The sequence below is a fragment of the Rattus rattus genome, chromosome 10 (assembly GCF_011064425.1).
Source record: "Rattus rattus isolate New Zealand chromosome 10, Rrattus_CSIRO_v1, whole genome shotgun sequence".
Classification (NCBI taxonomy): domain Eukaryota; kingdom Metazoa; phylum Chordata; class Mammalia; order Rodentia; family Muridae; genus Rattus; species Rattus rattus.
The window spans coordinates 20,081,606-20,100,127 of NC_046163.1; the positions used below are offsets into that span (position 1 = coordinate 20,081,606).

General features: G+C 35.6%; 1 protein-coding gene across 1 annotated transcript; it reads right to left on the bottom strand.

Moving 5' to 3' along the window:
• Nucleotides 1–593: 593 nt before the first annotated feature.
• Nucleotides 594–15,526, bottom strand: LOC116911307 (complement factor H-related protein 2-like). The gene is made up of 5 exons (XM_032915222.1): nt 15,403–15,526; nt 12,684–12,878; nt 11,594–11,770; nt 3,463–3,645; nt 594–1,009 (listed from the first exon to the last, which is right to left on the bottom strand). The coding sequence occupies exons 1-5, from the start codon at nt 15,473–15,475 to the stop codon at nt 813–815; spliced, it is 825 nt and encodes a 274-aa protein (XP_032771113.1). The 5' UTR covers nt 15,476–15,526; the 3' UTR covers nt 594–812.
• Nucleotides 15,527–18,522: the final 2,996 nt, after the last annotated feature.

Consider the following 18,522-nt stretch of genomic DNA (forward strand, 5'->3'; position numbering starts at 1 on the left):
AGTTTCAATGCCTATGGCCCCATACTCAAGTGTTTGAATGCTTATCCATAGGAAATGACACTATTAGGACATATAGCTTTGTTAAGTAGATGTGGTTTTGATGGATGAAGTATGTCACTGTGGAGGCAGACTTTGAAGGTTTCTAGGCTCAAGCTATGCTCTTTATGCTGTTTCTTCTGCTGTTTATGGATCCAGATGTAGAATTCCCAGCTTCTTTGCCAGCATCATGTGTGCCTAAAAATTCCCATATTTTCAACCATAATGATAATGGTCTACATATGTTAACTTGTAAGCCAGTCCCAATTAATTGTTATTATTCATAATAGTTGGATTGGTTAATTTGTCTCTTCCAAACAGCAAAACCCTGTCTAAGACAATGCTCATTGCCTGTTTATAAGTGATCCCAAAATTTATAGTTTAAATGTAAATATTATTACATTAATAGAATCATGCACATAGGAAAAAATTTAATCCCTTTGTATAATTGTATGAATATTTTATCATTTCAATGTACAAAATATTAGAGGTTCATATGCAAGAACTTTCTTAGAGTCTTATTGATACAAAAGTAGCATACGGTACCTAGTTATATGCATTTCATGTTTTGGATTAGAAGTTTTGAATTCAGTCTTCTTGCATTGTAGCAACAGTCGCTAAGATTAATCACCATATAACAAAAAAGTTTATATGCTTATTAGAAGAAATGAACTAACCAATATTTCAAATGTAAATTGAAATTGAATTAGTAGTAAGCATGTGTATTTCTAAACAAAGGTTCATCCATAAGGTTTACTAATAAATCTATTGTGATTTTACACACAAGTGGGATAATTGATGCGACCATCAATGCATTTTGTACGAAATGGAGGCGATTCTCTTAATTTTCTATATCCAGGTTTACACAAGAATTCAATAGTCTCCCCTGATTGGGAATAAATCCTTCTAATTTCTCTCCATCTGAGAACTATGTTATGTTTTTCCATAATATCTTCTGGTATTACACATGCATCTGAAAGATAAATTGCCAAAGTTCATTAATTAATACATAAACCTATAGAAATCACCCCCTTTCTATAGACAAATTCCATTTTTTTCTGAGAATTAACTATAAATGCAATGTCATTATCAGTAACTTCAAAAATCAATTCAGCTATGAATTTATAAACAAGTGAAATTTCAATCAAAAATATTAGTTAACTGATAAAAGCATTTGAAAAGGTAAAAATAGAGGAAGTTGTATATTAATGGGTTGTAAGAATTAATATTAGTATCGACATGTCCATATCTCCTACGGTAACTAGCAGTCTCTATGAGCCCACACTGAAATATCAATATCATTTTTCATACTTTTGGGATAAAAATCTAAAATTTGTGTGGAAATTCAATAGAATGAATAGACAACTATAATTAGAGCAGAAAGGAAAAATCTGGAGCTATCATACTTTGTTTCAACATGTACACGGAGCCCCACAGTAACCAGAACACTCTGAGGACTCCAATGAATGAGAAAAGTGATTTGAAAATTGATCTATGCATCTACAGTTAGCTGATCTTAATAAACTCTCCCAAACTTATGTTAGAGAACAGATACCATATTCATAAATGATGTAATAATAATTGATATCCACATGGAGATAATTAAAATTTGTCATCTGTCATTCTGGGCAAAGTCAACTGAAAGTTGGTCTAAGACATTGATGTAAGAACAAACCACTGAAAGTATAAGGAAGCACAACAGGGAAACATTTCACGGTTTTGAACACTGCGTGTTTGGCTGGGACTCCAAATCACAAGGCAAAAAGCAAACTTTGACCTATGGATTTGATCCCATTGTGGTTCTTGTGCATATCACAGAGCATAGTCAATACAACTAAGAAATTGGCAGCAAGTTTAATTGAAGTAAATGGTTGTCTATTCTTTGTTTCCAGGTATTTACATGTCTTTTATAGGGGTGTCCTATGTCAAGAAAAAAAAGATTTGAAAATACATTTATTTGGTTTGGTTTGGTTTTTATTTGATTTGATTTGATTGCCTTGGGCCCTGTTGTTCTGCTAGAAGTTGCAACACCATTTTTAGTAAATTGAATGTGAAAAGGCTTTGCACTATATCTGTCTCAAATTATACTTAAATAATTTAAAAGATTTCAGTTCGTTGATAACCTTTAGCTGAACCATCATTAGTCTGTGGTTAAAAAAAGCATTTTAAAAGAAAAATAAGCCAATTAAAACTGGATAAATGAATAGATTCTTCTTTGAAAAAACACCTAAGTATCATTAGCTGTCATTTCATTGGCAAAGCCATAATAAGATATCTTCTCACTCAGTTAAATAGCACCCGAGAAAGGAGCCCTTAAAATTACAAGTGCTCATGAGTGTGTTGTGAAAAACTCACAAACCATTCATGGGACTATAACTTTCTGAAGTTACTATAGATAACAATTGAGATTTCTTAAAAATTTATTGTTCCTGTATGTTACTTCTGGTATGTATACAAAGGAAATAAAATCAAATTACTCAATCTGCATATATATATATATATATATATATATTAAACTGCTACATGAAAACAGATAAGATGAAAAACTGTCTGAACTAATACTAACTAGTGAATTTATAAAGACAACATGGTATATTTAAATGTAAAATATTGTTCAGACATTGAAGATATATTTTTAATATTTTAGTTAGAAAATGAAATTGGAGGACACTAGGTGAAATAAACCAAACACAGAAAGACAACTACTTTGTCTTCTTTCTCACAAAGAGAAAAGAAAGACTATAATTTCTCTAGAATGCATGACAGTGATTAATAGATGTTAGCTGTCTTATCTATGTGTGGATTTAATAATTGCAAGATGTATAGAGATTTGCTGATTTGTATAAAACTGGACTCCATAGACACACATATTGATTATTCACTGGGGAATGGTGATACTTGTGAATTATGTGTTATGTCCTTGTTGGAGTTTGTATAGACTTGTTAGATGTACGTCTATTTCTTTCTGCTCCCTGCAGAGCCAGATATGGAATACTCAGCTACTTCTCCACCATCAAGTTTAATTCTGTGCCCCTGTGCTCCCAAACATGATGATAATAGATTAAATCTATGAAACTGTAAACAATCCCCACCAAATGATTTTTTTTGAGTTGCCATGGTCATACTGCCTCTTTATAGCAATAGAACACTGACTAAGAAAAGAGGTATAAAATATTATCCTGGCATCCTCTTGTGTAGACATTTATACATGTTGGTAAAACCTTAATTATAAAGAATAATATGCACAATTTTATTTAACAGGTTATTTTTTTAAGAATCTAATAATCTTGTTTTATCACATGCTGATGTTTGGCACTGAAGAACAGACAAAACAGCACTTGTTTTTGTGAATGTTCTATCATCAACAGAAAAGTATCCATAATATAAAACAGAATCTCTTATAACCTATGAGAATAAGATACTTACGTAAGCAGGTTGGTGGGTCAGACCACTTTCCATTTCTGCATGTTATTATCTTATTTCCCTTAAGTAAAAAGTAGTTCTGACACTGATATTCAACCGATGATAATGGTGCATATTCTGGTAATGACAAGGTGGTGATGTCTCCATTGTCAATACGTGGAGGAGGCCCACATTTCCCTGCTGATTCTAAGGAGACAACATTTGAGTAGTCAAGCGATCAAGTCAAAGTACAGGCTTATGCAGAGCCAAAAAGAATGAAGTATTAACACTTTAGTGATTTCTGGTTAAATAAATGATTATTTGAAGAAAGATTAGTAATATAAACTGAGAGTTACAAGTTCTTCTTTCCTTTTCACATTAAGCACTTAATTACAGCAAACATGTTTCAGAAAACCCTCAAGTACTAGTAAATATCTTAACAGCTTCTAAGCACACAGATGCCAATACAGATAGGCAATTTTTTAAGAAACTCGATAGTATATAACCCTATATATTCCCACTCTTTACCATTTCATATAAATACATTTGTAAACAAGACTTGAAAACTTTTAATATTACAGAAGGCTAATGAGGCTTTCTGGGTATCTGATAGTGTCAACATAAACATGCACATCTATGTTTTACTTTAGCTAGATATATCTGAAATGCTTGGATATAGTATTTTTCGTAAACATTATATGAAAAGATGAGACATTGGAAATTCTAGCAAAGAATTTCAGAACTCATCTATCAGTATAATATTGTCCTATGCTTTTCTTCAGACTATTGATTGCTCTTGTGAGGATACAGGAAAAGTCTGAATTCAAAAGTATTGATTCTGTTTTAAAAGATCTCAAGAGGAACATCATGCATCTGAGACAAACTCAATCATTTTTTAGATAAAACCAACATATTCAAGATTCAAGCAAAATTAATGGTTTAGTGTGAGGGAAAATGAAAATAATTCTCCATAATACATGACTGTACATTTTCAAGAGCTGAGTAAAGTCAAATAGGACAAGTCCCATGTAGCTCCTGGAGATCCATCTACTGAAATTGTTTAAAGAAAACATGTTGAAGAAAAATCAGTAGGAAGTCATCATCAATCACACTGGACCAAGGTCCCAAAGAAAGTGACTCCTATCTTCTCACCATGCAGACCATAGCAAGGAGAAGAAAATGAGTGTCAGCCTTAATTTCTACATCCTGTTGTGTTTGCCTTTCGAATAAAGACATTAATGAGACAGTATCAGATCAAAGAAGACAAAGGGGATTAATCTACAGCAAAGAGTTCTTCCTAAAGAATAACCATTAGAATTCATTACATAAGTAAAAATTAAAATTAAGGGTAGGAAAATTTTAACTATAAAATAAAGGGTATAGAGTAGATAATCTTTGTTTTCATAAAATCAATTTGTGTTTCAAGTGAAAACTAGCATATAAAAATAGTGTTAAAAGTAATCATAGGAGGCAGAGGGAGGGAGGACATGAATGGCAGAGGGGATGAGGAGGGAAAAGAAGAAGGTCAGGATCTGATATGGTGGGAGACAGGACAGAATCCTAGAGGGCCTTAGGAATGAATAGAAATATTTACTATGAATGGCTGGGGGACTTGAGAAACCCTAGAATGTCTTAGAAAGCAACGATATGAGAGGAGGCTCTTAGGATCCAATGGAGATAAGCTTAGTCAAAATGTCCAACAGTAAAGAGATGGAATCCAAAGAGACCACCAGTAGGTAGACATGTCCCCCCGGTTAAGGGATGGGATCACCCAGTCCCCTTTAAAATATTTGACCAAGAATTTTTCCTGTGTATAGGAAGCACAGGGATAAAAATTGAGGAGAGCCTGAAGGAAAGCCCAGCCAGTGACCCTCTCAACTTGGAATCCATTCCATGCATGGGCACCAAACTTTGACACTATTACTGATGCCATGTTGTACTTGCAGAGAGAAGCCTAGCATGGCTGTCCCCTGAGAGGCTCTACTAGCAGCAGACTGAAACATATGAAGATACTTACAGCCATCCAGTAAAATGAGTTCTGGGATTTCTATGGTTGGGTTAAACAAAGGATTGATGGAGCTGAAGGGGATTGTGATCCCACAGGAAGAACAACAGTATCAAATAACGAGAACTAAGTTCCCAGAGACTAAGGTCCCAACAAAAGAGAATACATGGACAGATCCATGGCCCCTGGTACATACATTGCAGAGAGCTGCCTTCTCTGACCTCAGTAGGAGAGGAACAGCCAAATCCTGTAGAAACTTGATGCACCAGGGAAGAGTTATGCTGGTAGGGGTGAGGTGTAGGTAGATGAATAGGTCAGGGATCACCCTCTCCAAAGCAAAGGAAAGGGGTACAATGAAGAGCTTAGGAATGGGGGACTGGGGAGGGAGCCAACATTTGGCACTAAATAAATAAAATAATAAAAAGAAAGAAAAACTTGATGAGTAATGATGAAAAGCAAAAAAAGAGATTTATTCAAAGAACAAAACTAAGAAGTAGAGTAATTATATGAAACAAGGACTCTGAAAAAATAAAAACAAAAAAGAATGGCATTTAATATATGTAACAGAAAACTCTGAAGGAATATTTACAAAAACATAGAAAATGTGAAAAATAATTGAATTTTGAAGGTAAGTTCAGTTTCTACTTACTCATTGGAAGATAAAATGTCAGCATTAATCAATGATGATACACAAACACTTAGGGTGACTTCAGTAACAGGGGTTTAGGCAACTATTAGAGATAGCACACTCAAATTGTGTATTCAAAAGCATTGAAAAGTGCATGCAACCATTAAATTATTGAGAATGCCTCCTCCAAAACATGAAGAAAAAACAGAAATAAGGTCCAACCAGCTTGGTTACTCTTCTGAAGACATCACAGCCTGAATGTCTCTCAGGAGTCCTACTGCACACAGAGCAATAAGTAAGGGATCCTCCCAAAAGAGAATGCTTTCCAGCCTGCAACTTCTGCAATGCTTGTCTGCTTCTCTGAAGACACCACAGTCTGAAGGCCTCCCATGAGGTTTGCTGCATGCAGGATAATTGACCAGTTTGAAGGCCTCTCAGGAGTTGTGCTGCACACCAGGCAACAGACCTCACAGTCTGATGGCTTCCGCAGAGACCTGCTGCAGGCAGGGCAACAGATGAGCGGGTTGTCTTCTCATATGAAGACTCCACAGTCTGAAGACCTTTCAGAGTTGCTGTAGCCAGGGCAACAGGTCATTCACTGCATGCCCCTATGAAGACCTCATACTCTGAAGGCTTCACAAGAGGTCAGCTACAGGCAGGGACACAAGCCTACTCAGACAACTGCAACCACCCAGGGACACAAGAGATAGGATCAAGACAGAGACAGCCAGAACAGCTGACACCAAAGATATGCAGTTTGCTAGAGGCAAGCCCAAGACCATAAGAAACAGAAGCCAATATACTTCGGCATCATCAGAATCCAGTTCGCCCAACACTGTAAGCCCTGATTGCGTGAACACAATGAAAAATAAGGAAGCTGACCTAAAATCCTATCTCATAAAGATGTTAGATTCCTTTAAGGAGGATATAATTCATGGAAAGACAAACATGAAACCATAGGTAAACAGGTAGAAGCTATTATAGAGGAAACAAATGAATCCCTTAAAGAAATATAGGAAAAAAAACAATCAAAGAGGTGAAGGAATGAAGAAAGTGGTCCAAGACTTAAAAGTGGAAGTAGACACAAAAAGAAAACAAAAAGTGACCACCCTTGAATTTGAAAACCTAGGAAAGAGGTCAGGAATTACAGATGAAAGCATCACCAACAGAATACAAAAAAATAGTATAGAGAATTTCAAGTGTAGATACCTAAAAAGATATTGACACAACCGTCAAAGAAAATTCAAAACATAAGAAAACTCCTAACCAAAAACATCCAGGAAATCCAGGAACAATGAAAATACGAAACCTAAGACTAATAGAAATAGAGAAGTGCCAAGGTTCCCAGAGCAAAGGACCTGAAAACTTTTTCAAAAAAGTCATAGAAGAAATCTTCCCCCAACATAAAGAAAGAGATGGTCATAAATAGACAAGAAGTGTATAGAACACCAAATAGATTGGAGGAGGGAAAAGTACTGTCATCACATAATAACCAAAACACTAAATGCACAGAAAGAATATTAAAAACTGTAGGGGACAAAAGTCAAGTAACATACAAATGCAGATAGATCAGAATTACAGCAGACTTCTCAAAAAAGACAGCAAATGCCAGAAGAGCCTGGACAGAAATCATTCAGACCCTAAGAGAAAGAAAATGCTAGCCCAGGATACTATACTGAACAAAATTACCAATCAACATAGGCAGAGAAACCAAAATATTCCAGGACAAAAACACATTCAAACAACATTTATCTACCAATGAGCCCTAAAGAGGATTCTAGAAGGAAAACTCCAACATAGGGAGGGTACCTATACCAAAGAAAAAGAAAGTTATTGAACAACTCACAACAAAGCAAATAGGAGAGAATCACATGCACATAGTGCCACTTACAACAACAAACATGACAGGAACTAAAAATCACCTGATTTAATATCTCTCAATAACAATGGACTCAATTCCCCAATCAAAGGACATAAGCTGACAGACTAGATAAACAAACAGGATCCAGCACTTTGTTGCACAGAAGAAATATACCTCAATAACAAAGACAGAAACTATCTCAGAGTGAAAAGCAGGGAAAGAATAGGTATTCCAAGCAAATAGTCACAAGAAAAAAGCAGGGATTGCCATTATAGTATCCAATAAAATAGATTTTCAATGCAAACGTTATCTTGAGAGTTTGGGAAGGATACGTCATATTCATGAAAGGAAAAGTCCACCAAGAAAAAGTGGCAATTACGAATATCTATACCCTAAATAAATGCATTAGCACCCACATTCATGAACTAAACTTTACTAAAGATCAAAAAACACAATGAAACCCACACAAATCCAACACCTCAATCTCATCAATGGACAGATCATTGAAACAGAAACTAAACAGAGACACAGTGAAACTAATAGAGGTTATGAATCAAATGAATTTAACAGATATCTACAGAACACTTCACTCTAGAACCAAAGCATATCCTGTCTTCTCAGCACCTCATGTTATTTTCTCCCAAATTGATCATATAATCAGTCATAAAACAAGCCTCATCTGATATAAAACAATTGAAATAATCCCATGCATCCTAGCAGACAGACCACTACAGCCTAAGGGTGGTCTCCAATAACACCAAAACATGAGAAAACCCATATACACATAGGAACTGAATAACTGTTTATACAATGATAACTTGGTCAGGGAAGAAAGAAAGAAAGAAATTAAAATTCCTGAAATCAATGAAAATAATTATACAGCATACCCAAACATATGGGACACAATGAAAGCAGTGCAAAGGGGAAAATTCGTAGAACTAACTGTTCTGATTAAAAAACTACTATAGACATTCTATACTAGCAATTTAGCAGCACACTAGACTGTTCTAGAACAGAATGAACCTGAAATACCCAAGAGGATTAGAGAGCAGGAAATAGTCAAACTCCAGGATAAAATCAGCCAAATAAAAACAAAGATAACTATACAAAGTATCATCAAAACCAAAAGCAGGTTCTTTGAAGAAATCAACCCGATAGAGGAAGAAAAATTCTCAATTTCATATATAAAATCAAACAGCCAAGAGGGAGCAAAATAATTCTTAGTAATAAAAGAACTTCTGAGGGAATCTTCATCCCTGGCTTCAAGCTGTACTATAACCGAATAGTGATAAAAAATTATACAGTATTGATTGGTACAGAGACAGACACGTTGATCAATGGAATAGAAATTTAGACCCAGAAATAAAACTTACCATTTATGAACACTTGATTTTTGACAAAGAAGCCAAAAGTATACAATAGAAAAAAGAAAGGATCTTCGATAAATAGCTCTGGTCTAACTGGCAGTCTATGCATCAAAAAAAAAAAAAGGTTCTATATTTGTCACATTGCACAAAGCTCAAGTCCAAGTGGGTCAAGGATCTAAACATAAAACTAGACACAGTGAATCTATAGAAGAAAAACTGGGAAAGAACTTTGTACTCATAGGCATTGGATTCAAATTTCCTAAGCAGATCTCCCATGGCCCAGGCTCTAAGATAAAGAATTGATAAATGGGACTTTAATAAACTGAAAGATTCTATATGGCAAAGGAGATAATCAATAGGCAATATCAGCAACCTACAGATTGGGAAAAAATTTTCACTAACCCCACATACAATAGAGGGCTAATACCCAAAATACATAAAGAATTCAAGAAGCTAACCACCAGGAAACCAAAAACGAATCAAAAAATGGGATATAGAACTCAACAACAACAACAAAAAATAACAAGGAAGGAATCTCAATGTTCAAATTCCTTAGCTCAGGGTAACTCAAATCAAAGAGACCCTGAAATTCCACCTTTCACTAATCAGAATGGCTAAAATCAAAACCTAGGGAGACAGCACATGTTTGTGAGGATGTGGGAAAAGAGGAACACCCCTCCATTGCTGGTGGGATAGAAAACAAGTACAACCCCTCTGGAGATCAATCTGGAGGTTCCTCAGAAAATTTAAAATAGATAATCCAGAAGATCCAGTTATTTCACTCTGGGCATATATCCAAAAGATTACCTACCATGCCACAGGTGGCATGCATTCCAAAATATTTATAGCAGCCTTATGTGTGATAACCAGAATTTGGAAATAATCCATCTGTCCCACAACAAATTAATGGATAGAGAAAATATAGTTCATTTACACAGTGGAATCCTACTTAACTATTAAGTATACAAAGTTTTGCAGGCAAATAGATAGAACTACAAAATATCATCCCGAGTGAAGTAACGCAGACCCAAAAAGACATGCATGGTATATATTCACTAATACATGAATATTAGGCCAAAAAGTACAGAATACCCAGGGTACAATCCTCAGACCTCAAGAAGGTTAACAAGCTAAAGCTCCCAATTAGGATGCCCCAATCCCATTTGTCATGGAGATGAAAGCAATCATGGGAGAGGGTGGGAACAGAGAAGGATGTACCTGGATTGGATGGGAAAGGAGAATAGGGGAACAAGATAAGTATTGGCAGCATGGGAAACAGGACTAAAGCCCTGTGGGCTAGCAGAAAGAACGGAAATAGGCAACCTTGGGAGGTAAGAGATGGGAGAAACCCTATAAAAGGTACTAGAGACCTGGGTCATGGAAGACTCCCAGGTCCCAAAGAGCAGGACCTTAGAGAAAATGCCCTACATTGGGGAGAGGGAACTTGCAGAGTCTACCTCCAGTAGAAAGACAGGGCATCAAGTGGAGGGATGGGGTTACCATCCAACAGTCAAAAAACTCTGTCTGAAAAACTGCAGGGACAAAAACAGAGAAGAACATAAGGGAAAGGAGGTCTGGTGACAGACCCAAAGTGGGATCCAGCACAAGTCTGACAGTATTATACTTTCCTTGATAAATGAAATTAAAAAAATTGCACTCAACACTATTTGAAGACTTTATTATTAGGAAGAGATACTTAAAATATTTACTGCTACAAATGATATTCCGGCATTCTGGAGGTTCAGAAAAAAAATGATTTTCATTGAGTTCAAGGACAAGTTCTGTGACATTGGGAGTTTTAGTTCAGCCTGTGCTACATCAAAGACCCTATCTTAAGTATAAGTTTATCTTCAAAATAGTTTTCATTACCATTGAAAGTCCATATAGAAACTTTAATAGAAAATAATATGTTTGACCAGTGATAAGAAAGTAGCATTCATGTCTGAGTTACAATGCTGCTGCTAATTCCAGACAACCCTTGCCAATATAGTGATCAATTGAAGAAATAACAATTTCATTGGCCTTTTCTCAACTTCTTTTGGAATCAAAATATGCAAATTATAGTTCATATTTATAATTCAGTTTACTTCTTTACTGTTTAATTATTTCTTGTATTCCTCTAATCATGGTTGTAGAAACAGGAAATGGTGGGAATTAAGGCATACTGTAACCCAAATCAAAATTCTTGATGGTAAAAGTCAGTAAAAGACCTTTATTTAATCCATAACAGTAAACTTGATTTTAAGTATCGTGGATCATGGAAGGATCTAAAAGAACAACGTTTGTGTACTTACTGGGGGAAATGCATTTGGGAGGACTGGACCAGCCCTCTTCACCACAGGTGATGGTGCTCTGATTATTCTGAAGGCTGTAGCCTTGATTGCAAACAATTTGTACAATATCACCTTCTTTGTGTGTTTGACCTGAAGACATAGAATGACCGTTTTCCACAGAAGGAAAGAAGCATAGCCCTAAGAGAGAGAAAATAATTTCAATTCCCAATGTGAGGGATGTTAATTGAAAGGTAGGTTGCACTTTAGAATATTGTTAAAAGAATGACACAAGTAAAAGAAACTATACAAGTGAATCTCCTGAAGCTATTCAATCCCAGCTGGTCCAGATAGAGAGGTTCCCCCAGGGATGCCATACCTGCACATCCCAAGGGCTGAGATTGTAGATGGTCACTGTGCGTTACATGTGGATTCTTTATGTCTCAATTCTGGTATTCCCGTTTATAGGTCAAGCATCTCATCTACCAATCCATCTCCCTATTAATGGTGCTTTTGAAATATTCTTTGAATAAAGTATTTTCACTGATAGATTCTTTATATAGAATAGTTATGATACAATGTTTTTCTGATTCTTTCTTCAACAAATAATGACTTTATTAATCTGCTTCTTCACTGATCTATATCGTTTCCCTTCATTTTTTAAAAATATACCCTTAATCATGGGGTTTGCCTACATTCACTTAAGGATCTATGTATTATAGATAACAAGTCTAAGGGTGAAGTAAGTTTTGGAAAGTAGACTAGTAAAATGTCTTGCTAGATATTATGAGAAAAATAATTCAAATACAGAGTATAATTAAGTGTTTATTTTTCCATAAAAGAGTGGCCATATTGGTTTTAAGTACATCCTGACAAGAGCTGTTAGTACAAACACTCTTCATCAGTTTTCAATTCATACTTTTCTTTGTAGACAACCTGTTGACAATATGTTCTTCATTGGATTTTTTCTGAGGACAAAAATACTCTTGAAAGAAAGGCTTTATCTGCCCCTTCTCCAGCCTAATTCTGGGATTTTTCCAGACCCCACTTTCCCTTCCTACATGTTCTTGTTTTCATGGACTCAGTGTTCCTCTAAGGATGGGTGTTTACTCACTTAGACACTTTGGAACTGGTGACCATCCTGCTTCTGTGCAAATTATGGGATTCCAGAAGGAACTTGAAGGAGACGCAAAATTATATTCACAGGAGTAGTATAAAATCTTCCCACCAGGAACCAGTGAAAATGGCTCATATTTCTTTTCATCATACACTATTCCATGTCTTATTTTTGGAAAATCACAATGGATCCCTTGGAAAAAATGAAAAAGTTAAATAATAATTTATAATTATTGAGGATACATTTATTTGCACAATGTTGTTGTTTTCTGAATAATATTGCTCCTATCCACCAACTAAATTCCAACTTCCTTCAAAATATTTTACACAAATCACCTTTTATTGAGTTAGTGATACCACTGACCAGAAATGTTTAGCACCCCTGTCAGGCTTCCTTTGCTCAACTACCCACTACAAAATTGAAAGTGATTATTTTCCTATAGATTCTGATGCGAACTCACAAATATCTTTATGACACACAGACACAGACAGACAGACAGACAGACAGATACAGACAGACAGACAGACAGACAGACACACACACACACACACACACACACACACACACACACGCGTTGTATGTCCAGAATACCCTGAAGAAATAGGTGAAGGAAACTTTGTTTTTAGTGACAGTCAGGTAGAGTTCCAAAAGTCAAAGGCATGTCCCATTGGGTGAGAATTACAAGTAAAAAGCAAAAGTAACACAAATGGAGCATCATCAAATATCCTGCAGAAACCGAGAAAGGGTGTCTAAGGCAGCCAACTGGAGAACCCCATCCAGATTCCCAGGAAGAGCAGAGAAAACAACTGAGAAATCAGCTATGGCTAAGTTATCTTTGAAGGAAAATTCACTGGACACTTCAGCCTACGATTTCAACCTTTTCTGTCAGTTTCTGTTGGCTGCTGTGAGAACAAATTTCAAGTGATATCTGTTGCTATCTGTTCTATTACTTAAATGTGTCATCTAAAAACTCTCAGAGGTGAAGTCATGATGCCTGCTATAAATTAGCAGCCCTAGAGAATTAATGCTGGATGTCATTTTGTGAAAAATAATGTTTTGTGCTCTCTCTCTCTCTCTCTCTCTCTCTCTCTCTCTCTCTCTCTCTCTCTCTCTCTCTGTATCTATGTCTCTGTGTCTATCTGCCTACATGCCTCCCGGTCTCCTTGTCTCTCATCTATTCATGAATTTCTTAGCTGCTACTTATTCTTTAACTGTGGCTTGCTTCATTTTAGTAAATTAAGTCAAAATTACAAGTTTGGCTATTGTAGGTCATTTTTTCAGACTGCACAGAATACCAAACTCTCAGTATTTATAAATAAAATTGTGTGACATAGTTAACTGTATTTAGGAAACACACACACACACACACACACACACACAATGCTTTGTAGAGATAAAAGGGAAGGATAAATTTTAATACACTACAAACTCAAAAAATTTTACGTTAAAAAAGTAAATAAGTATTTTCTGTCACTTGGCAGGTTAAATTTCTTCTTTCATTCTGTAACTATTACTTCTCACAGTGAGATGTGGTAACCAAATAAAATAAGTTTTAATCTCTGAAATAATATTGTAAAATTTGTTAGGATGCATTTCAAAACAAAAGTGATTATCTTGTTCTTAATTTTTCTCTTAAGTGAAAAATGGATCACTCTTTAAATAACTGTTAATTTTATGTGAAGATTAGCCAAAATATATATCGCAAAATAAAGTCTTTCTGAAACTAGACTCAAGTACAGTGACTAAATTCCAGAACCCCACCCCTTGTTTAAAGCGTCATTTGAGATGCATGGAAGTGATATCGAAAATAAGTGTTCCTCATGTAATCTATTTTTTATGATTTTTTTCCATCTTTATTAACTTGGGTATTTCTTGTTTACATTTCGATTGCTATTCCCTTTCCCGGTTTCCTCATGTAATCTTACGTAAGACATTTCCAGTTGATAAAAGGTAAATGTGGTTGAAAAGGAAAGACTCAGGCATTTTGATGACGACAAAGTTAAAAGGCATCTAATCTGTGAAAAGGAAATCAGCTTACACAGATTCAGGAGACTTTAGGGTCCGTATGGAGCTTGGCTTTGTCAGCGGCTCTGTTTATTTATATCGCCATTATCTTTGAAAATAAATCTTGTTACACTCACTATCTATGCATTTTAAAATATTACTGTTTGATTTGTCTAAATTGCATTGGAAGTTTAGAAAACAGGAAAGAAATCCCTTTATTCAATTTCTCCTTTTAATTGCCTACCAGAAACTATTTCCATAAGTACACTGGTTTTTACACTTAAAAGTGTTTCTTATTTTTCACTTAATATATTTTATTGCTTACTTTTCATTTATTAATTGGATATTTTTTATTTACATTTCCAATGTTATTCCCTTTTCTGGTTTCCAGTCCATATCCCATCCGGCTCCCCCTTTTTCTGTAAGAATGTTCCACATCCTCTACCACCCACGCCTTCCTGCCTCCCCACTCTGACATTTCCCTACACTGGGGGGCACAGCTTTTTCAGAAACAAGGACTTCTCCTCTCATTGGTGCACAACAAGGCCATCCTCTGCTACATACGCAGCTGGAGCCATGGGTCTGTCCATGAGTACTCTTTAGGTAGTGGTTTAATATCTGGGAACTCTGGTTGGTTGGTATTAAAAATAAAATAAATTAAAAATATGCTAATATACAAAAGAGAATGTGGATGTTTCCCATCTCTGCTTACCTTCCCCTTTGGCCGAAGAGAACCATGAGGTTAGGAGGACATTGGCTAAGAACAACAGGATACAGAACCCCATCTTCTGAAGCCGTGGGCACTCCAGCCGTGGTGCTCCTTCTGGGAACTTGGTCATTAACAGTGCACAACATTGAGTTTCAGTGTATAACTGGCAACCAGTTTGGTAAATATCAAAGGTCACAAGGGAGGGGCTAAACAAATAAACAACATCCAATGGGCATTTTACATTAACATTCAACACTCACATTAACCATTTATTTAGCAATATACTAGCATTTATTTATTTATATATTTTTATTTTTGGTGTGAGTATCCTAGACAATCAAACTGAACTATTCAGAAAAGAAGATGAAAGATAGCACTTCCTTTTGCCTTGCTTATAGGCATGCTAGTTGGTTCGGGCTGTTGGTTGATTTTCTTCTTTGAATCCTTATATGACAACTGCTGGTATGATGAATGCTGGTCCTTAGGTAGGAGACTTTCAGAACAGTTCCAGCTCAGGGTGCATCAGGTCCTGTGATGAAGTACATTGTGCCTTCTGCAATATGTGTTTATCTTCCACCAAATGCAATGCAAGTAAGTAGTCTCTTAGGTTCTATAAGACAACCCTGACCAACAACTTACAAGAGTATTTCTCTTGTCTAGTATTACTGTATTTATTAGGTGATCATTGGTATTTGGAGGGAACATTATCAACCTAGAAGAGAAAATTTTATCTAATATTATATTTACATAATAATATCCATACAAATAATTTCTGTTTGTATGATATTTGTGTACATAGAATTACTCAAATGATAGTTCATTCTGAATGTGGAGAGTTAATAGCATGATTTGTTATGATTTCTCCATATATCCTTACTGTTATTATACTTTGTCCCTCATGTACCTATTTCTTTCACTTCTCCCTAATTAGGGCCATCTTATTTTTCCCCTTTCCTCTGTCAGATCATTTGTATTCTGTTTTTCCCCTTTCGACTACTCACTCACCCTATTACTATGGCAATGGTCAGTCTTTACTTTCCTGCTTTCTGTAGTTACTCCAGGATATGGACTCATGTGTGAAGATTTAGAAGTAGGAGTCTTCAGTGTAAAAGAGTATGTTTCAAAGATACAAACTCAAGTCATTACCCCATTTTGTGGTGAAATTTTGTTCTTTTGTTGCTAAATTTTTCTTCTTTTTTAATTGAATTTTTCTTGTATATTTTATGTATTTACATTTCAAATATTCCCCTTTCCCTCCTCCCCACCCCTCCCCTTGCTTCTATGAGGATGCTCCTATTCCTACCCACCTACTCCAACCTCAATGAAAGATTTATTTATTCTTATTTATATGAGTACACTGCAGCTGTCTTCAAATACACCAGAAGAGGGCATTGAAATGGTGTTGTTAAATTTTTAAACCCAGTGTATATTCTATACATTATACCCCCATCCTATGAAAAAAATTTTCTCCTGTTTTATAGGTTGGCTGTGGTCTTTGCTGATTGTTTCCTCCTCTGTAATGAAAAAAAAAACACTCAATTTAATACAGTGTTAATATTGATTATCAACATCATTTCCTTATCCATTAGAATCCTACTAGAAAGCCATGGGTTACAATTATTTCTTTGATAAATCTGCATTTATTTTCAGCAGTATGAAAGCTTCAGTCCTGTGAAAAGGCATTTGATGATATTTTCCATAGGATGAGAGGTAGCTTGGAAATTCTGCATAGATATCAAGTTGTCCAAGCACCATTTATTGTATATTTTGTTTTTCCTTTAAATGATGCTTTTATCTGTTTCATGAAAAATCAGCTGGTTATAGTTTCATTGAGTGACATACCCCATTTGTTCTACTGGGCTTGACATCTATTTCTGTACCAGTTTCATGCTTTGAAACTGATTTCACATGTAATCAGGTTTGTGAGACCTTCATCTTTGCTCTAATTTCTTAGGATTTTTGGCTATTTGTGCTTCCATGTAAGCATTATTTTTTAAAGTCTAGTTCATCAAACATAAAGGGTTAGGGACTGTTTAATCTCTAGGCGTGTGTGTGTGTGTGTGTGTGTGTGTGTGTGTGTGTGTGTGTGTGTAATGAGCTATAGAAATCAACTTGTATTGCTTCTCCTGTTCTAGGATTAGTTACCCATACTGTCACACCCCTCTTTTGATACAGAACCTGAGGATCCTTCTACCTGTGTGGCAGATACTTTACTAAGTCATTCTATATTGTACCACTTCTCAGGTAATTTTGATTTCTGTGGTGAATGAAGTTGCTTTCTGTATATATCTCAGGAAATCATTCTTCCCCTGTTAAAGTATTGGATATTTGGGTGTTGATTCCATACTCTGAAATTACAATTATTTATCAAATATTACAATCTTTTGAAGAAGTCATCAGAGCCTTTTGTGGATAACATCATAATACATGCAATTTCAGTTAATTTGCTGTAAGCTTCGCTTTAATTTATATTTTGTCTTATTGTTGTGTGAAATATTTCAAGTACTATATTGTTCAAGAGTGGTAACAGTGGACAACTTTATTTTATTTTCAATATCAGAAAAACCATTAGTATTTTTCCCGTTCAGTATAATGTTGGGTATTTTCCCCTCTGGTTCTTAGACTCTTTCTACTTCCGTTTCTGCATAGCTCGCAGAGACCTGAGTGGAGGTTTTGATGCAGACATCGCGTTTAGAACTGCATGTTCCAATACCCCTCATACCCAGCACATTTTCCTGTTGAACAATCTCTGGTTTAGTTTCCATCTAATACAAGAGGATGGTCTCTAATTTTAACTGGACAAGGCAATTATCTCTGGGTGTAGCAAAATGTCCTTAGGGAAGTAACTTCAATGTTTAAGGAGGAAAGTGGTTTGGGCCATGTACTAGTAATCAAAATGCTATGGACATTGTTTGAAGAATGAAAGCAATAGCTTTTCTTAAGCAGAGTTGCACTGGGCATATGAACCACACTTAACTTAGGTCCTGTGCCCAGCAGGAGAGAGCAAACATAGACAAAGTCAATGGTATATTTGTAGACTTTTTGTTTCATATTTCCTTGAGTATTTCTTTTGTCTTATTGGTGTTTTGTCTTTATATTGTTGGCAATGTTGTATTTTTATTG